At 32.2% G+C, this 22819-nt stretch overlaps 1 protein-coding gene and 1 long non-coding RNA gene across 4 annotated transcripts in view; one reads left to right on the forward strand and one right to left on the reverse strand.

The window, feature by feature from the left end:
- The window catches only part of LOC143238893 (uncharacterized), a 37534-nt gene that overhangs the window by 13900 nt on the left and 815 nt on the right, over positions 1 to 22819 (reverse strand). For 2 of the 3 annotated variants that reach the window (XR_013020818.1, XR_013020820.1), the window contains exons 2-5: positions 13283 to 13457; positions 11049 to 11145; positions 1719 to 1843; positions 112 to 276 (exon numbers count right to left, since the gene is read on the reverse strand). This is a non-coding gene — a long non-coding RNA (uncharacterized LOC143238893). The remainder of the gene's footprint in view (positions 1 to 111; positions 277 to 1718; positions 1844 to 11048; positions 11146 to 13282; positions 13458 to 22819) is intronic. The other variant, XR_013020819.1, reaches the window with a different exon arrangement.
- On the forward strand, positions 2202 to 8208 carry LOC143239839 (uncharacterized). Its single transcript, XM_076481406.1, has 3 exons — positions 2202 to 2449; positions 7478 to 7559; positions 8078 to 8208. The coding sequence occupies exons 1-3, from the start codon at positions 2213 to 2215 to the stop codon at positions 8206 to 8208; spliced, it is 450 nt and encodes a 149-aa protein (XP_076337521.1). The 5' UTR covers positions 2202 to 2212.

Here is a 22819-nt window from a genome sequence, read left to right on the forward strand (position 1 = left end):
GTATTATAACATATTGCAGTATTACAAAATAATTATTCTAGGTAATTTGATGTTAACAATGAATTATGCAAAAAGGTTTTGTTACATGTAATAAGTACATGCATCACTTACTTCACAATTTCTGATGCTCCAGTAACTTTCAGGATATTAGATAGCTAGTCAGGACAACAATAATTTTTTTCCTGTAGTTTGTAGGTATTTAACTACTAAGAAAACAGGCGACTCCAAGGTACTTGTGAATGGTTTGATTTACCTCCAAGAAGAGCTTGTACAATCCTGTGAAGACAAAAGAAGTAAGCTATTGGTTCCGTATGATATTAATAGGTTTGTGAGGAGCTGGGTAAGAATGTGATTTTTAATAACTGCTCTCTATTTATAGAAAAGTTAACCAACTTTACAGTGCTAATTTGTAAAACCATGAAATATCAAGTATAATATTGATACCTACATGTAAGACAATTTCACACAGGCGTTTTCAATATTTTACAAGTAACAATACTTCCCATGATCACTCAAACAATGGAGCACTAAAACTAATATGTTTAAATTGTTTTGCAAAAATGATTGTTATGATACTATTGTGCTTTATACTTAAGTGATTTGAAGTTTGGCAAAATGAACAATAATAGAAATTGATATACTGAGTGATACTGACAATACTAACTTTTCTCAAGGCTTTGTTTGCTTTTTAATTTTGCGCAAAGCTACACGAGGGCTATCTGTGCTAGCCATCCCTAATTTAGCAATGTAAGACTAGAGGTAAGGAAGCTAGTTATCACCACCCACTGCCAACTCTTGTGCTACTATATTACCAATGAATAGTGGAATTTACCTTAACATTATAATGCCCCCATGGCTGAAAGGGCAGGCATGTTTAGCAAGATGAGGGTTTGAACTCTGCTCTCAGATTGTGGGTCAAGCACCCTAACCATCTGGCTATGCTGGGCCTAGGTTTAATTGCTACATTGACATTTACTGTTCAGCACAATATAATTGGTTACACTTGGCTATTGCATAAACCATACTCTAGTACCCATTTCTCTTTTTCTATAAAATTTACATGCATATTTACTGCATTATTTTCTTTTTGTTATAGGTGTGGTTTTTATTTCATCCAACTTGCAGTTCTTAACTCTTTTAAACAGTTGCTTATACACAGATGATGAAGATGTGTTGACAGAGGCTCTTGGGTTAACTGCCACTTTAGCAACTTTGCAAATTCAATATAATCTAAAGGTAAGTACAGTGGTGATGACAGTGCACATTTTAATTGAAAGTTTATCAGTATAGAAGGTAGCATCAATATATTTCTTTCATATGAAGTGAATGTGGCCAAGTGGTTAGCATGCCAAAGAGCAGATCATATGGTCCAAGGTTCAAGCCACTGAACATAATCCACATACTTCACTGTGACAGTCAAGTCTGCTGCTGTATGAGTAGTAACTGCTCAACAGTTATAAGTCAGTGATGGCTACATCAGTACTTTAGTTATAGCTCAGTGATTGCTATGTCAGTATTTCAGTTATAAGCCAGTGATGGTCTGTCAATGCCTTAAGAGTCTCTGATCTGACCGTTTAGCTGATGTATCATGTATTTAGGTGCCATTCTTTTGCATATCAAGCAGCAAATTAACATTAATGTACAATTATTAAGTTATACTCTAGTTATATTAAATTTTGTAATTTTTTTATTATTAAGGTTTACTTACATCTTATTACCTGTAAGTTGTCGTTCATCGTTAAGCACAAAGCAATTCTGCTTACCACTGGTATTGAAACCTGATTTTTATCAGTAGAAGTCTATAAACATACCACTGTGCCACTAGGGGTGGTGGGGGCATTACCTATGAAAATTAGTAAAATCTAAATGTTATTATCTATCTTACTAATTCATAGCCATAAAGATGAATGTTTCTTAAATGGACATAGAATACAAGATCAGTCTTCCAAGTTTGCCATCAGCTAAACATTTGGATCACTTACTTTCCTTTAAATGCTGGTAATAATCATTCTTTTTTGATACTACTTTTCAGTAATTTCTTTTTTCATACAGATTATAGTGGAGACACATACTGTAGATGCTTGGAAGCTTGTGTAGTTGTACTAATAACTTTAAGTTTTTTTAGAATCTGCACATGTTTGTTTTAATACAAATATTACTTCACAGCATTTATGTATTCAATGAATAAATTATTTTAAAGTGGATCCACAGCATGAAAATTACCATGAAGCAAATCCTAAACTGGATACAGATGTCTAATCTAAAAGTACAAAAATCATCCATCAAGCTGCTTATTGGGCTTTTCATGAAACGTTTTCAAAATTATGTTGTTCAGTTGAAGTCTGAATCTAGCAATGAAGTTTCTCATGGAAACCATTACCTAGAATTACGTCCTACCAATGGAGATTGTCGAACAATCCTGCTGTTAATGCAGAACATTCTGATTCAGGTTAGTTCATTTGAAGAACTCAAGAGTTTGAATGTATCAATTTATGGTTATAAGTACTTCATGTGCAATTAACTGCCTGTATTGTACAAGCTTTAATAGTCCAGATTAGGCTATTTATCCTTTGATACTGTAGTAAACCATTTTTTGTCATCTAGCTATTGTGGTCAGGTTACAAACCTCGAACCACTTGTACTACAAGCTAGTATGTTACCGACACAGCTAAAGGAGTAACTCACAAAAACTGCTATCAAATGCACTTTTTTAAATATTCAAGTTACCAAATTCTTCTCTTCTTTTCTTTGCACATTCAATATAAATATCGTGTCTGAGGTGTTTTATATTTAAATGTTAAAAATGTTTTCTTCAAAATAAAACAATAGATGTATAATAACTGCTGTAAATATAATGCTAATATTAGGTTTTAACAGTCAAAACATATAAATGATAAACAGGAAGCTTGTAATCAATAACGTGTTCAAAGTATAAGAACCAATACAAACATCACTGCCTTAGCCTGTTCATCGGGGTGAGAAATAAGCTAAGGTAGGGACTGAAATATTATATTCCATAGGAATTTAACTTTGTTTAAGGAATTTCATCTTTTCAGTTAGCTTCCCAACCAGGACTGCATGGTCCACACATATTCCTTTAGTTATAGCCAATGAAAATGAACATATTGTGTGGATTAATTGAAAAAATGATTCACAAGGAAATGCAACCTACATGAGGGAATGTAATATTCCTGGTAGCTTTTCCCCCAGTAAATGTAATTTTATTTCATTATTTATTATCTCCATAAGGTCCAAAATAACTTTTTCTTCTTCATGAAGGATGTTATTTAAGTTTGTCATATCTGCCTCCCTATTACCAAACAGTGCAAATAATGTTATGTAAAGCCTCTGGATTAAAGTAACCTCTACCTTTATTTCTTTGAGACAGAAGTGATTTAATGATAATTTTTATAGTTCATAGCCCTGATACCCATACAAACCCCATAAGCTTTTAAACAGATTTTTCTAAATTATATATGCATGAAAATGCTTTCATGGTTCATGACTTTATTGGTTACAGAGCCTCTAATATATATATATATATATATATCACACAAGAATATTATGAATATTGTAATTAATCCTACTAATTTACTGCTTAGGCCTTCTTGTGAGTTATTTCACCTAAAAGTTTATTTACATTTAAAAAAAAAAAAAGTTAACTCATTTAGATAAATACTTCTCCAAAAACTTGTGGATATTATCTCATGCCATTGCTAAAAGTCTTGAATAAGACTTCCATCCCCATTTATATTAACATATACTGCACTAATCAACAATGCAATCAGTATTAAACTATAGTTCTCCAATAAAATATTACACATCCTCAATATGCAGTGGACCCCTATGAGCACCTTGTGTATTAACAAAGAATCTCTGGGAAGAAAGGGTATCACCAACTAGGGGGGGGGGACTTGTAGGACATCACTTAGCCAGAGACAGCATCCACCTTATGCAGGGAAAACTCTTTGCCTAATAGAGATGGTAAAGCAAAAAATACTGTCAAAAGAACCTCATTTGTGGTGCCAAAGTGTTACATTGGTAAGTGAAATGTAAAGACTGTTCAACTGTTGTGTGTCTCAGTGTTTGGCAGAGCATGTGTGTGTATGTGTATACTCTTATCAGGGCAATCAATATATAAAGTTAAGTCATACAGTATTGAAGAAATACTTACCAGAATATGCAAGTCCAGGTAGAAATCATATATTACAGAGTTAGAAAGCAGATGTTCTATGAGTAAATGCCACTCTCCCAAATAACAGAAGAGATGAAAGCAGAGTGTTCAGAATGGATCATAACTAGATGACCAGACAGATGAAACAGAAGAGGATAGCAGGTTCATTCAGCAGTCAAGTTCCCAAGGATGGTGATTTAGATGCCAGGCTCAGAAAAAGTGCAAATGTCCAAAACTGCACTGCATTCTGACAGAAAGACATGTGTGACCAGCTGTAAGTTACAGGGAGGTGAAGAAAAGGGATTCTCAAGGTCATGTTAAGCCACCACAACAGGAGGGGTGAAGGGATGGTGGGAGAGACATAACATAAGAGTAAGTATCTGTTTATGCTCCAGTGATCGTCCAAAGTCCACTAGAAATATTGCACATAGGCACATCTAAGAGGAACAAGGGACTCAAGAGTATACAATATAGACAGAACCTCTTACACTGTAAGAGAAGGAGACATGAGTGCTAAGATAATCAGAAACTCCATGTTTCAAAGATGTAATGGAGAAGTAGAGCCCACTCTCTATAAAAATACAATGAACTAAAGTAATATCACTTAGGTTATCATAAGATTGTTCAAGCATAAAGCTACACAATGGGCTCACTATTTGCCATAGGAGAACAAACCCTGCACTTGGTGAAACTTTTTAAGTAAATCTGATATTGAACTGGGACAAGTAGTGTTTTACCAGTTAACCCAAATAAGATAATTCTCAAAAGAGATAGGAAATGACAGCCAAAATGCCTTTTGGATGGCAAGAGAGGAGTTGATATCCATATAATAGTGGAAATGTAAGCCCAACAAAAAACATGCTCTGTGATGGAAATGATCTTAGAACCCAAATGAAGACATACTGGACTATAGCCAACCTGAAGTGAAGGGCATAAAACTGATAAATTAGACCATTATGGATGAAACATAGGAATTAGTGGTTGACTGGACAGATCAAAATGTGAAGAGATGAATCAAAAACACCAATCTTGATCATTCACACCTTGAGAGACTACCCGCATCAAAATTGGAAAAAATGTCCATCTTTAAGTTAGGGATGATAAGAAATTAGTTCAAATACAAATGAACAATTACAAATCACCAATCACTTATCTTTGTTAAAACAAGATGAAAGTAAAACCTCAGAATGAGGTTGAAGACACAGTTCATTGCATTCATCATCTTGTGAGATGATACAGTCTTCTCTTGGCACCAAAGATGCAAGGGTTCTGAGGAGGTAGAAAAAGGGGTATGGAAAGATATAGAAAGTACTTGCATGACCTTAAGGTCTTCTGTAAAAAGAATACACAAGTGTGCATAGTGAGAGAATGGAGCTCCCACTGAATCAGTGTTGAGGAGTGGCTCCAGAATCAACACTTCATGATTTCCAATGCAAAGCCTTGAGAGGAAACAGTTGGAAGGAGGGATGATTCAATGAGGCTCCCAAAGATAAGAAACTTGTTGGAACTCCCTAAACTTGGCAAAGCAGAATACCAAAGTGCACAAAACTTCATCACAAATGAAATGTGCAATATAGAAGTCTCTGAGAAATGATTAAGGAAGGCAACTCCACAAAACAAGGTATCCTGATCAATAAAATCTCAAAAATAAAATAGTCAAATTAATTAGGAAACTATGGAAGATTTTGGAAGATCAAGGCCAATAGGGAGAACAGCAAAGCTCTCTTGTGAAGTTGTAGAGTCACAATATAGAGCCTCTGAAAGAAGATGAAGCATTAACAGATAGCAAAGAATCTTAGAGAGAAAAAGATGAGGACAAACAACTTGATGAAAAGAGGAAGATCAAAAATGAGAAGATCCTCAAACTGGAAGAATAGATTCAGTGAAGCTCAAGGAAAGGAAAAGAATCAAAACAATATGCCATAAAATAAAATTTTCAGGGCCTGAGAGGATAAGGCAATTGGAGTTCAGTAAAAAGCTGAAATAAAAAGGTATTGGCATCAACACATATATCAAGGTACTGGAGAATGAGAAAAAACATCTTGCATACCTATGTAAAAATAAAGAGGTAAAGGACAGAAATGGGGACAACAGGACAAAATCATTGAAAGAAAAAAGCAGACTCAGCTGAAACAACAGAATCAGGCAAACAGAAAACCTGGATCAAAGATTAGAATGAAACTAACCAGCTGATGTGCAGTGGAAGGAACATTACTGACTCTTAAAGTGTCTTTAAGTTGCCACTTAAAACAGTGAAATATGTTTCCTGTTGTGAATTGTCAGGATCCCAGGTGGTTTCTGAAATTTAAATTTATATCTGATTTGATCCATGAAACTTTTTTAATAGGTCTGGTGTGCCCATGATACATAGGCTACAATTACAAAATCTCATAATTATTATAAAAATTCAAACAGAGATGGTTTAATAATGACAGGGAATAATGCTTTCACAGAAATCATGTCACAGACTTTGGGAAATGTGTCTCAAAATTTCTAATTTCATTGAGATATATGCTTAAAAAGAATTGTATATTTTTTCACAAAATCAAGAAAATAAAAGTGGAAGAAATAAGTTCAAATGGGAACTAACATTTAAAACAATAGATGCAATATTTTTATAATTTGTAATAAAAAAGGAAACATTTAAACCAAGTAGCATTGTGCTTAGAATGACCCTTTGTGAATCACAAGGTGTTCATAATGCCTGCTGTCACCTCCTGCTGGTGTTCAGCTATATTCTAATGCTGGTTGCATAATAGGCTACAACAGTACTCATTAATATTCATACATGTAAAAGTTTAATTTAAGGCTTCAAATGAGATAATAGCTACCAGTTCCATAGACCCTAAAACTAGTGAATGATATATAAAGAAATTGGTTCTTATAACAATTTCTGACAAATATTTGCTATACAGTGCTAAAGAGAAAATTAAAATAAGCCACATTTCAAAGCACAAAAATAAATTGTAAACTTAGAGAAATAGCTTTACTTGAATTGATGAAAAATAATTTTTGGACATATACATGAACACATGTGTACTTGTTTTATCATGCCTGTATTCCAACTATACAATGCAACTAATTTTGAAGCTACTAATAATCTTGCAGGAGTCAGATTAAAAATAATCTAATAAGTGTGAGCAACATTGTTTCAATATGGCCAAGCTAGATTTTATAATGGTATGTAAACAGCAGTTTCTTGACTTGGTTTACTTTTTTCTCTGTCACTTAGTTAGTTGTAGCTTATAACATGTAAATGTTATTTAAGCCAGTTATGGTTTACTGTTAACTTTTAACCAACAGAAGAATGCATTTTTAGATGAAGAAGTTTTATCCTGTATAACTTCCATGCTTTCCTATCTCCATGCTACAGACACTTTTTTAGGTAAGATGATCTCCTGTCATTTTATTTGCCTTCTGATGACTATCATTATTTTTATTTAGACTTGTTTAACAGTATATCATTTTATCCAATTCTTATTTCAGTGTGTATTCATATATATATATGAACAATAATATTAAATTATTACAAAAACTTATGGGTGACAAAATTCTGAAACTGTGTGCATAATGTCACCTTCAATTTTTCAAATGATGCATAGTGAAAAATGATTGAAAAAACAAATATAATGAAATAAAAAAATTATTATATTGTATAGCCCTCCTATACATAATACTTTCAAATACTGACAATTTTTAAAATATACAAACTAGGTAAGGCTTACATATATGCTTCTAAAAGGTGTACACCCCTACAATTGTTTAATATAGTAAGATTTATTTATTAATGTGTATAAGAAAATATAATGTTATTACCACAGCAGTGCAAACTTGCTTTTATTTTATAAGTCTTTCCTTTTGATCATTATTTCTAATAAATTTAATTACTGGTATTTGAAACAGAGCAACATCTGTTGATGCAGCCTTGGACTAAGGTGGTTCTGAATGTTCGACTAAATAGAGAAAACTTACAGGAAGCTGACTCAAGAATAATACAGCTTTTCTTGATAGTAAGTTTGAAAAGTAATTATTAATCTCTTGTGCAGGATTTTTCTGTTCCTGTGGTATTTATGCATTCAGTAGTGATTTCCTTCCACACAAAGTTTATGTGGTTTTTATTCATTAATGACAAAAATATAGCAATCTTGAAGAAGCTTTGTTCAGGTTGTCTTGTTATTTCTTACATGGTGTTTTATGCTGTAAGCTAGAGGCCATGAATGGAAGCTTCACTGCTATACTTGGAGTTGAATCACCTTAATATTATACTGTAATGTATTTTATTGGTCACATAAAGTTCTGTTTGTATATTTTTGTGCATTCTTTAAAATTGCAGCAGTAGGAGAGTACGTTATTCTAGTCTTTCTTGATTTCTGTTTTTTTTTCTAGTATTTTTTAAATTATTTTTATTTTATTAAGTCAAACAGAATCTTTATGTTTTCAACTCAGGTCCAAGGGGCGTAGATCTTGGGGAGGATGGAGGGTATACATCCCCTCCTTCATTTTAGGTGGGGGTATGGTGCATACATTCATCCCCTCCCTACAGTTTGGTCTGTTGAATTGTTTTATTGAATCACAGGCCTTCAAACTGTGTGTTCGTTCTTGTGATTCTCATGTTCTTACCAATCAAGTTACATAATTAGGCCTAGATGTAGGCTTTTTCAGTAGCCAAAATGTACATCTTTTATATAGGTGTGCTTCTAAGCTTTTCGATCTAAGCGATAGTTTGTAAGTATCAGTCAGTAGGCCTAAGTATACATGCAAGTATCGTGGCAACAAGATTACTCTGTGACTGCATGCTTACAGCTTTCAGGTTCATGTAATCAGAGATTACCAATTTGCAAATTGAACAGTCCACATAAGTGGTTGCAAAAATCATCTTCCCCATCGGGTGTAAAAAATCTACGCCCCTGGTATAGCCTATACTCCAATTTTCAAGTAAATGTTTCACATTATTTAGTATTTAATATAAAGTTCTCTATAATTGGGTGGGTTCTCTTGGATCATTTGGTTAAAAATTTATTTCTTCAAAACCATTTGCTACAGGCTACATTTACTTGTATACACCTTCACAATCAACAATTTCAGAAATTTCAAAAGTAATATAAACCCAATTTACTGGGAGAATTTCCTACTTAACTGTTTTACAACAATCACACTGACTGATGAACTTACTAACTTGACCACTGAGTAACAGATACAACAACTCATTAACTTATACAAAACTTATTAACTGTTTTTGTTTTTTAATATTGTACATGATTTCTGTATTCTCCAGGAACTTTTAAAAGTTCTATTATCATTGTGTCATGTCAAGCTCACTCTAACAAACAACACTATAATGTTAATATAATATTAAATTTAAATATATTATACTAATTAAATGTTTTCAGAAGTGAAATAAATTATAAACATTCAAACATACTTTGTGAAAAACAAGCAAATCATGCCTGTTGAATATTTATAAAAAATATTTGTTTTAGAAATGCAATATTTTGTACACATGTTTATTTATAATTTATTATGTTTTCTGCAATAGGTTACTGAGTTCTGTAACTAGTGTACAGATTAAAAACAAAGATTTTAATGTGTACTATCTACACTGAAATCCCAGAAAAGTTTGTGGGTTCAAACTACAGCCAAACAATATCACCAAAAAAATATTTGAGTTATAATTTCCATGACAAGCATGCATTTTTATTAAATGAATAATTGTTACACTTTGTGATGTTCAGTAGAGATTTCTGAATGTTTTAGGTAGATTGTAATATTTTTCCTACACTATGTGATACATACTTTAAATCAGTGTCATACCATTACAATATTTAATATTATTCTGGCTTCCTGAAAAGAAAGAAAAAAAAAACACTTGTTTCTATATTACAAGTGACGGTTTTTGCTTTGGTTCCAGTATCTATATAATAATTTGTAGAATTACACTGTCAGGAATATAATATCAGGTATTTCACTTTTATAATGTAGTTGCTTTATAACTTCTCCATTTTTCTTGTTTGTCTGTAACAGTTGTTAGAAGACAAAATGTAAAAGGTGTTTTACTTTTTAAATATATAAAAATGCATAGTGGAGATTCTAATAAAAGTCAAGAAAACATCACATAATTGGATAACCACATTAAAAAGTAAAATTCTGGATTACTTTTTTACTTTATACTAGTATGAACATCAGAAAGTTTGGAAATGGAAATGACAAATTTCCAATTGTATAGAGCTAAACGTTGTTGAAAATATGGAAATTAATAATAAAATATAGAGTTAACTGACAAACTAAAGTTAAGAACAACAGAACAATCATAAAAGAAGTCTTGAAATAACCTAGATACACCTGAACTATTTAAAACTTTTGAAATGTACCAATATAAAACATGCCAAATGTATAGAAGTAGTAGCAACACAAATACTTTTTATAATATTGGGGATAAGAAAAAAAACTTGTATTGCTTGTACTTCTATCCTGCTGTATACAGAACATTAAGTTTTTATGACAGAATTTTCTTGATACTGACACCCTCTACTATATTCATATAATCAAAAATATAAATTTTGTAATTGGTTAAGTATCACAAGTTTTAACTATAAAGTATAATTTTCAGATATCCAGTTGAAAACTTTATTCAACTAATCTTATTAAATTAACTTACATATTCAAGTTTTGAAATGATTTATTAAATTCTGAATCATTTTGTCAACACTTCTCTTAAACAAGTTAGTTAGCACACACATTAATTCTACCAAATAGTACAATTCACTGTTAACACTGAAAACTACAGTAACAGCCACTGCTGTTTTTAAATTATTTTTCTAAACTTAATGTATCATCTGATAAGCAAACTGAATATAAATGAAACTTAAAAACTTACAAATGGATCAAAAAATATTTCCACATTTAGTTCACCAGGTGTCCCAAGTACAATCCTTTGTTAGTAGATATGGTCTGTGAGTATGCAAACCTCCTAGCTGAAAATGAAGAGACTGTAAGAAATTCACACTTACTTCAAGATTTAGCATCCACAGTAAGTAATAGTAGTTAAAAAATAACATTAACATACAACATTTTCTAAAAATTACTCCAGAACCTTGATGATACATTTCTAGTTTTTGAAATTTTCTTGTTTTAATGAGTATGTCCCACTGTAAAAACTGGTCTTGTATGTTTGTTTGCACCCTAACTTCTCCAAGCCTACTGAACTAATCTAAAACAAACTTTGTATGTAAACACTATGAACCATAGGGAATATCCTTACTTAAGGGGATAATAATTGAACTTAACCCTATTTCTATTTTGTAAAGCCTGTAGATTAATTACTCCTGGCCTGTTGAGTTAATCTCAAACAATCTTGTCAGGTTGACACTTTAGACACTGTTGGATACCTTGAAGGGATTCAGTGTTAAAGTATGAAAGTTGCTGGATTGTTTCTCAAACAACCATACTGTTCCTATGGTCAATGAGATGTAGGATATTCAAGAGTGAGACCACCACAAAATCTTTGGTATATGGAAAACAAACTGTAAATGTTGTTTAAGAAGAAGATTTATTATAATTTTTAAAGTTTTGAGATAGAGTTTATGTTCAAGTTATTACTTTAGAATATATGATTGATATTAAACTTACATTGTTTTAATTAATTTCACTGTTTTAAATATTTTCCTTCAATTGAGTGGTGTTTCAGTTTGTAGTATATACATGTTAAAGATTCCTTTTCTTTTTCATCAGAAGTGAAACTGAAAAGAGAATCTATGACAGAGAGGCCAAATACATTCTTTGATTGGCTGTACCCTCAGCTGGTACTGTAGTTTTGCCTATTCAAAGCTCAACAGCACAACTTGGGTCAGCAAATGAAAAAAATACAGTTATGCCTCCAATTACAGTGATATGTTTACACCAGTATCTATGGAGGTTTTAAGTCCTTTTAACTCACCACACAGTAATCTTAATTGCCTTTTATCAGTTTACACTATTTTCTTCATGTTAAAAAAAATGCAATAGTTTTATCTACATTTAATTTATCAATTTAATGATTTCCCTTCTACATAAATGTTTTAATATTTAAAGCTTGTTCACATTAGGTTAATCAGTAGGGCTGTTCTTGTCAGTTATGCTTTTGCTGAGGCTTTGAGGATTTCATACATGTATATATATATATAAAAACCTGCTTTAATTAGAATTAAGAAATAACTTCTGGGAGCTATGAGATTTATACATTTAAGCAGTAAAAAATAAAAAAATAAAAGTAATACTGCAAACACAGATTCAGTATGTCAATCAGGATTAGATAAAATCTCACAATAAAGTTAGAATAAACACAACATTTACTCTTCAGATGATGATAAAAGCTTTTATGTTAGGGCTAATGTTTAGAGGAACACTACTGTTTTCTTCTAAAGATAATTTTTATAACTGGTATTAAAATATTATTTTGATGTCACTAATTAAAGAACTACTGTAGTTTGAATAGCTAGATTTTTCTAATATTTTATAAGTATATAGTTTTGTTACTTTCTTCACAGATCCATGGAGGAATATACAGTAAATATGTTCGACCTGATTTACTTTACAGGCTAAGAACACTTACTACAGATTTAGCAGAGGAAGAATAATCTCAGTACAAGTTCACAGTTTTTTCTAGTTCTAATTTTGTTGAATATTCTGTTTGATAGATTTCTGATGTAGTGTTTTGGGGAAACAATAAAAAAAATGTTTTATTTTAGGTATTAATTAAAAATCATTTATTAACTAATGACAAAAAAAAACGTTCAAAAATTATGAATGAGAAGATATTATAAATTTCCTTAACAAATCCTCATTTAGTTAAGTTCACTTTATTTCCTTTTAAGATTTCAAAAATTACATTACACACTTAGAACAGTCTCAATGTTTGCAAAGTGAATGCTGAAATTGAATTATCTACATATGTAGTAGTATATGGTATTGCTAATTTAAACTAACACACAGTTTTAGGGATAGCCTTGTTTTGAAAATCTGTATGAAAAAAAACAAAACTAATTTAAGCAGTATGTGTTATAAGAAACAAAAAAATGAATGAAATGTTCAAATAATGAAATTCTATTGTTTTTATTGTATCAAACTTCTTACAATATGAACAGGTAATCAGCAGTTATGCTCATTCATGAAAAACACAGATGTCAGCTCCACTTTTGTTTTGTGTTATATTTTTTGCTGGAACTGGCAACCAATCGTTTGCCATAGCAGACCAATCTTCAGTAGATGCCGTGGCAGCTCCCCATCACAATAGTTTGTTCATCATTTCCTTTTGTGAAACAAAATTTTATTATTAAACAAAAACAATTCATATTCAATCATAATGAAAAAAAAAGTTTACTTCAGTTTATTATAAAGGTTGGGTACAATAAAAAATTGTTATGCAAAAGTAACCACAAAATCTCAAAGATGGCTTTTCATATTTTCTAGATAAAACAAATGCTATGCTTTCTTGTAAAAAACTATCTACACCCAATACCTTTAGATTGGAAAGTTCAAACCTACACTCATGCTATCAAGGATTTCAGTTATGTGGGTTATGTGAGTGTGATCATTTTTGAATAACATTTTGGAAATGATAACAGTGAGGTGTTGAATATTGTGTAATTACATTCATCATCTCATTTGCTAACTTTTCTGGTGCAAAAGGGTGTTACATGACACCAAAGTGTATAAAGCATCTTTTTTACATTCACTGTTGCACACAGAACTTTTTATTGTTTGAAAAATATCATTACACTTTGGAATGTCCTTAACCCTAACAACTCACTGATTTGGATCTATGAACTAATACTGTTCAATGACTAAAAAAAATAAAATAAAATGACGTGACATCCTAGAAAGAGGTAAGGTCATAAATTACCTGTTCTGTCCTTCTGCAGAATAAACAGGACTCCGCAATGGAAATGGTTAACATTAGTTGCCACACATTCATAAGGTAAAGAGCCCAAGTACAAATGCCACTGCACTTGTGCAGAAACCAACAGCTAATACATACATTACACTAATATATATAAATATGAACCTTCAAGATGAGACATCATTGATGATTTAAACATCTATGGTGGAGAGCTGGATTTCTATAATTATGATTAACCTTACGCCCTTTACCTCAAGTACTACAACAATAAGCACTAATGATTAGAATCAAAATACCTCTTTTGGCAGTTGTTATTTCAAATACATTTATAATAAAGTATAGAAATTTTGATTTGTTTATTATTATATTTCTTGACATCTTTTAAAAATAGCAGTAAAGGCGAAATCTGCATTAAGCAAAAATTGATTTAAGCCACTAATTATCATTCATTGAATAATAATGAATAATTAACTGTTATGAAAATATTATGCCCTTATGCATAACAGTAATCTTCACTGATTAAAATGAAAACACATATTTGGTACTGATCACTGATTTTTTTTTTAAGTGAAATATTTTAGTCATTTGCTCAGTCGTATATAAATAGTCAATGATAATTCAGAATACATTATATTAAGAAAACACCACATATGAACAATTGAGCTGAAATCGTCTACCATGAAACATCCTTTGAAACAGAATGCTGAAATATCATAAATTGTTTAAAAGGGAATTGCTACATCTCTTCTTCCATCACAAATTTGGATCATTTGCACTCAAATAAAAATTAAAACATTCTATCAGAAATAGTTTTGTCTCAAAAATGTGGGTGCCCCAAGACATAATTCGTGTAGCTTTAAGTTATTTGTCTTAGGACACAGATAATATAAATTCATCAGGGCAGAATGCAGCAAAACAAATGTATTGATCAAGCTATTCAGTGCAAGACATGATAGGGATGGGTTGCTATTTCTTTATGCCTTATGCATGCAGTCCATTGGTGTTATGGTCTGGAACAGGCTAGTTTATGAAGCAATTTCATTGTGAAGTTATACAATCTTGTGAAACATCCCATCTCAACAGTGAGCATTACAAAGCCATGAAAAAAAAAAGTGCAAGTCAACATGGCTGTACAATACATATTGCAAATTGAAGAAAACCTGATCAGGCACCACAGAGCAGGATCCATATAATTATAGTAAATGAAGCAAGAGCCCCTGAATGGAAAGTATGAATATAAACTTACCCAATCAATGTTGCATTGAAGCCTGGATATAAACCACAGATGGAAGATGAAAATCATATGAAGAAACTTCAATGTGGTTTAAATAATAGGAGATAAATATAGTAATTGTGGTCCCTATGCCCAACTGTAGAGTTTCCTCCAATAACTGACAGAGATGAGAAGAAACCTAAAAATAGATTTTTAGACCAAGAATAGAAAGAGCAATAAGCTAATTAAATCAAAACATGAGCCTAATTGATGAGGGTAGAAGGGGAAAGATCTAAGAGAAAGACTGCCAAGGGATAGATTCAGCAATGGGTACCATGGAAGGATGCTGTGCTGGCAATACAAGAACAGAGAACATGGAATGGACATAAAAGTTTCTTCCAATCAATGATAGTAGAGATGAGAAGTAGAAGGAAGGGAAACAGAAAAAAAAAGGAAAAGTTATCCTCCCTAGTCACTGCAGTCTTTTGGAGGAAGGAATGATCTGAATAAAGGAAAAAATAGGAAGGGTGGTAAAACATCAATGGCCAACAAATCAGTCAACTTTCACATACTAAGAATAAAAGAAAATATGTTTCAAAGGAAAATTGAAAAATGAAACACAAGGGATGTGGTTCAAATGGAGGTAAAGAAATGGGAAACCACATTAATATAAAAGTCTGGTAGAATAGGCCATTGGGAGGGGGGGATACAGAAGAACCAAAAACTTGGATGATATTGAGAAAAATGAAAGATATAGGATAAGGCAGCCCAATAACCAAAAAGAGGAAGGAGATGGAAGACCTTCGACCAAAAAGCCATGTAAGAAACTTTGCCACTTGAATCACAGTAAGTTGGTCAATGGAAAATCCCTGACACACAGACCAACTGCAGGACACTTTCCATTTGCACTGATACAGCTTCATTAAAGAAGAATGTGTGGAACAAACTAAAAAGAAAGCTACTGAATGGGATAAACTTGATTTTTTTGCCAAGGATTGGATAAAAGCCAGGTGCAAAGACCAAAGATATGAGTGGCTGGATGTAAAACTGGTAACCAAGGTCGATGAAGAAGGGAGGGACACAAAAGAAAAGGTACTGTTGGGAAAAGTAGCAGTTGTTGTAACTATGGAAACCACAGTTGAGTTGGCCAATAAGAAGCAATCAGAAGGACTTAACCTGGATTTGTATGAATGAGAAAGATCACCAGATGAAGTAATAGGATAGGAGGAAAGACATAAAGGAATTTATGGGACCATTGCTGGCTGAATGCATCAAGAGCAAAATCCAAAGATGAAGTACCAAGGACCAAAAGAGGGGTAACTTGTGAATGAAGCTGTGGCAAATGCATCTACATGAGGAAAACCCTAATGATTGCAAAGTCACTGGAAAATGAGATCTAAAGACCACTCTGTCAGATATACTTGGCCAGGGAAGGAAAGACAATCCACTAAGATATTGAGAGCACCAGAAGTGTGACATACAAGATGAATGTGGTGCATATGTGCACAGTATAGTAGATCCAACATACAAAAACGAAAAGATCTCAACTGGGTGCCCCCTCAATTGGCATGTGCTACCACCACAGAATTATTGAAAGACATCATCACCAGATAATGTCTTGGGAGAAAAAGGAAGTGATTAAAAGCCTGACAGAATGCAAGTACCTCAAGAACATTATCCAAAGACCTTCTGCTTCCAAACCAATGACTCAAAGCCTCCTGGTGATTGACCCATGCACCCCAGCCCTGAAGAGATGTATCTGCAAAAGGATATAAATCCTAATGAGGAGGAGGAGGTGGGACACCCATCAACATGTGAGCCTGGTCCAACCACCAATGGAGATCAATCTTATCAGGGCAGGAGGAAAGGTAAAAGGAGCTGACAAGAGATTTGAGTAATGTTCCACTAGTCATGACAAGCCCACTGAAGGAAATGCATATATGACCATTTTGGAGGCTGTGCAGTAATGTTTCCTGCTCTTTAATATTGCTTTCATTACCAGTATAGTTTGTTTTTAGTACAAAAATCATTTTGCACTGTTAGCTTGTATTGATTTAGGGCTAACCTAATCCTACTAATCTTAATCTACGTTTTGGTATAAGGATAAAAATCACTATGGCCCATATTACTCAATTCAAATAGTTCACTTTTCTTTTTTAAAACAAATTTTCCAAATATATAAACATGCATCATTTGTTTATAATTTTTTGACTAACCATATAAATCTTTTAATATTGAAGCTTCACAAAAATTAAGATAGACTTAACAATGATATAACATTTGACTAAAGCTGAGTGATTAGTAGTTTTCTAAGTGATTAATCATCAGGCTCATCAATTAATTACACTCAACTTGTCAATTATTTTCACAAAAGACTTGGGTACTTGGATAATCAAAAATAACTATAACATTTAGGGACAACAAGATTATTCCATCCTCTGAGCCAAACTAAAAACTGTTAATGAAAGAAACGAAAGTCCACTGTTATCATTCATATATCTATCAAGCTTTCTTGTAAACTCACTCAAATGTACTGCCTCAACAACATCCAAAGGTAACCCATTCTATAGGCCAACCACCCTATTTGAAAAAATATAATTATTTTAGCTGAAGATGGTTTCTACCTTGCCTAAATCTATACCTGTATCCCCTAGTTCTATTACTCTTATAATCTTAAACACTTCAATCAGATACCCTCTACCTCTTCTTTTTAAAAGAGAAAACAATTTTGCACAACATTAATACCATTAATGTGTCACCTCTCTTCATATGACAATCTTTCTACCTCAGGTACCATTTCAGTAACCCTTCTCTGAATTTTTTCCAACAATTCAATGTTTTTTCATTAGTAGGGAGCCCAACACTGAACACAATACTCCAAATGTAGCCTAACCAGTGACTTATACAATGAAATTTCAAACTCTTTAAACTTGTATTCAATATTTTTGTAGACACAACTTGAAATCCTATTTACCCTACCACTAGCAATAGCACACCATTTGGATGGTTTAAGAGATTGAACAATCATTACACCAAGATCCTTTTCTTTCATGACACTGTTAAGGTTATTCCCATCTAACTTATATTTATAATTCAATTGATGGTAACCCACATACAATAACTTGCATTCATCATAATTAAAACCCATCTACCATTGATTTGCTTAACTCACAAAGCAGCAGCATCTTTTTCACACCCAAGGCCTTAATATCATCTGTAATTCAAGTGATTTATTGACTATTCCTTCATCTATATCAATGATGGAAACAACAACAAAAATGTCCTAAAACTGAGACCTGAGGTACAAAACTTACAATATCAATCCATTTGAATGAATTCCATTTATAAGAACTCTGCTTTCTTCCATCAAGACACTCTTCTGTCTATTAGTTAACTAATTCTCCAAACCTTTGGAGATAGGTTCCTTTACAAGCCTTTTATGTGGCACTTTGTCAAATGCTCTCTTAAAATCCAGATACACCAAATCTACACCTTTACCCTAATCTACATATGCTCTTACATTTTCAAAGCATGTCAAAACATTTACAAGGCAAGATTTTTCCTAAGTGAAACAATGATCACTATCCAATCAAATATTAAACTATGATAAATGAATTTGCAAAGAATCTTTCATCAGGCTTTCCAAACCTTTTCCCACAACTGGTGAAAGACTAATAAGTCCATAATTACTGAGACAACTTCTGTTACCTCCCTTGAAGATAGGAGTGACATAATCTAATTACCAATCTGTAAGTTCATGGCTACTTTTTAAGAACTTACAAAAACGTAAAGCCACTCCTTATTATTCACATACCTATCAAGCTTTATTTAAAATAATAAATGGAAACTATTTTGAATCAGTTGACTATTTTTGTGAGATGTGACACTAACTGGTGAAAAATTTATGGTCAAATACAGTGCAACTGTTTTTCATGTTCATCTTTGAGTTACTTTCAACAAATACTTCATGACTTAAAAATCAAATACTGACTGTGAACAACAGTTGTTATCTGCATTCAACCATCTTTCTTCATCATGACAAGTGTTAAATGACATTTGTTAGTGATGTATGCAACAGTAGCATCAAATCATTTACTTTAGCCTGCATATTGCCAACTTCAGAGGAAGTGTAAAAAATCTACATCTAGTCATTCTGAGTTATTATAATTATCTTATACTATTAAAAAATATACATCTGATTTGCTGATTAACAGTTGTCAGAGGTTCAAAGTACTTACTGCAAGCATTAAAATATTATAGAACACTGAACAAAACAAAAACCAGGACATACTCAGGCAACCCAAAACATTCTATTGGATTCCAGGTCAATGTCCCAAAAACCAAGACTGTCCCAACGTAACCAGGATATATGATCATGCTAACTCTGGTTGTCATCTTGCCAATGTTCTCAAACTCTACCAGTTTATCACAGACCAAACTAATTTTTTGTGCAGTATCTGCATGCCTTCAAAAAGTGACCTAATGAAGAAATTTGGTCTCAAAAACTTTGTGTTACTTGGAGCAAATACAATAGTAGCACTTGAGGGAAGATTTTTATAATAAAGTAATGACTATGTCTTCATCACAGGTCCATGTTTTGATGGCTATGTATTTATCACAAATCCATGTTCTGATGGCTATGTATTTATTACAGGTCCAAGTTTTGATGGCAACATATTTATCACAGATCCTTGTTTTGATGGCTGTGTATTTATCACAGGACCATGTTTTCATGTATCACTAAACCCCTTCACAGGCTATTGTACGACAGCTAGTAGAACTGACTTCAGTTTACAATGAATATTTGGCCATCAGATGCTTGCATCTGTTCTTTGACAGACATTCATAAGCTTTTCAATTATCTGCACATGGCATTATTCCCAGTGAAACACATTCCTTCATGATACCAAATATATGTGTCAAAATCAGGTCTCTCAATTGAAACTAAAACATGCAAGTACTACATTGTTCAACTACACCAAGCATCAGTTATCTCTTCACAGTATGATACTTCCATTTATTTACTTATGACTAACCATTTTAAATAGTCTTTCCACACACAAATATTTCTTTCCTTCTTCTAATATAAAAAAACAATCACATTTGGGTTTTCATAATTTTTCAGTTGAGGAACTGTACTAGTACTAGTATAAAACTAATATAATTTTAGGATTTATCTAAATATATACTGATTACAAGTCAAGAGGAAATTATCCCTTTATGAAAAGTACTAGTTATTCCTCACTTGGTATAGTGTGTGTAGTTTTGGTATCCTTATTTAATAATGAATACTGACACATTGGAGTATGTACAGGTAATTTACTAGGATGATTTAAGGGATATCTTATGAAGATAGCTTAAGATACCATTGGAAGGACAAGCTCAAAATTATATTCTGAAGATAAAAGAAGGAGAGACAAATTTAAGATTAGGAAAAAGACAGACTAATCTCCACTTAAAACAACTTTATACCTCTCACAAGGTATTTAACTTACAGAATGAGTTATCACAAGCAGTACTAAATGCACCTTACAGGAGTTCAAGAACATAATCAATAAAAGTAATGGTGAGTTTAAATGTTTGCTTTAATTGAGGTTAGCTATGCAATGACAGTCTTGAAGGACTGAACGGTTCTCTACTGGTGGAAATGTATGTTAAATAACATTATCTTACTTTGTAAATAGTTCTGAATACAATTCTACATAATAATATAAGGTGCACCTTGTCTTCTTTTAACACTCCTACGAAAAGTGGGGCCTAATAGGCCCCAGAGCAACTTGAAAGGTTAATAATATTAGGCTAATAATTTTGTATTTAAATGAAATTGCCATTTAAATCCATTAATGAATGGATTAACGAGATTCCCACTGTCCCTATCTACTATCTAGCGAAACCACAGCCAGGGGAACGGGCTTGGAGAAATCAGGACTATCAGGACTAGAAACGTCTTTTCATAGGAGTGTTAATGCATAACATAACCACCTTTTGTCAGATTGTGATGTGGCAGCGAGAGTGCCCAGTTCATGTGCTAATGGCTTCACGTTTGATACAGCAAATTTTTGTGACTGAATTAATTCATAATTAATACAAGTAAACAGACTAGTATAACAGTACGTAAGAAGATCATGAATAAATATATGAGTAGACATAATAAAACTTGCTGTGCAAGTTCCTTACTATATTTTAGTTAAAGTCAAACCAAAAGAAAAATGAATTTCTTGTCCCAATTCATGTTAGTCTAAAATAAAATTGGATGATATTTTTAATTTTTGTTATATTCTAATCTATTAAGATTTCAGAAAAGTGTTTCTGTATTCCCAAAATAAGGTATACTGTATCATATATGTATGGTTACTTTTATTAACTATGTTACTTAATATACTCAATATAATAATTTTTTTATTACAAAGATTATTTTGCATTATTACATTAATATATGAACTTAAGGGCAAATTAAAATGTCCCTAATCCAGCCAAAAATTGTGAAATATTATTGGAATTACATCCCCAAAACTTTTAACAGTGAAGACATCAACTGATAAAACAATACATTATAATTCTTGCAAGGAGAAAATTAAGGAAAGTATATTTAAATAGATGTGCTGAAAACCAAGTTGATTTTTAGTTACGCTCTATGTGAATATCTTACTCTCATCAGAAGTTATTATTATATTTAGTAAGTAAATAAAAATTTAATGATGTATTATAAACATGCTTATCATAGGAGACCTGCATTTCCAACAAATGTAAAAATGGAATGCTATCAATAAGCACCCATGGATTAGTTTAAAAGTACTCATGAATATCATTAAAGGTGAAAAACAGCATAACCAACACATTAAGTAAAAGATACCATGAAACTTACAAAAAAGTGTCATTCTAATTAGTTCACGAGTTGACCATCTGGAGCAAGAAAAACATTTCCCATATACAGTTCATATAGTTTGTGGCAAAGATCCATAAAACATATGCTGCAAATAACTATTGTTAGTAGAAAACAATGATGTGATAATTAATCTGACAACCTACTAATCTATGAGTGGTATCTCATGGTACCAGGTGATACTTAATTTTGATCATACAGATAACAAAAATGTAGAAAACTGGTTCCTTACAGTTACCATAAAACTCACAATATCCGGTTGAAAAAGCAAGACTTTAAATTTCTCTTTCACAAAAAAATCTTGAAAAGAAGAAGAACAGTTAAAACATATTTCATACAATAAAGCATTCGGTTTAAAATGTTTACAAGTGAGTTTTGTGTTATGTTAATTTGAAAAATTTTAAATTTTACAACATTCTTACTTTGGACTTATCATCTGATGAAGTGGTTTTGCACATTTTTGAAAAGCTGCACCCACTTGGCTTACAGGATATGTTCTCACACACCTTGCTTTTCAAGATTTGTTAAAAATTCTGTCATATGTTTAATTACACGTTGTCTGTAACCAACAAAAAGTCAATGTTCTCATTATCAAATGATACATTATATTAAATTGTATTCTGAACAATTAGATGCTAATTTTAGTTAGAACAGAAGCTTCACTCCTGTGGGAAC

The sequence above is a fragment of the Tachypleus tridentatus genome, chromosome 13, assembly GCF_004210375.1.
Source record: "Tachypleus tridentatus isolate NWPU-2018 chromosome 13, ASM421037v1, whole genome shotgun sequence".
NCBI classification, from domain to species: domain Eukaryota; kingdom Metazoa; phylum Arthropoda; class Merostomata; order Xiphosura; family Limulidae; genus Tachypleus; species Tachypleus tridentatus.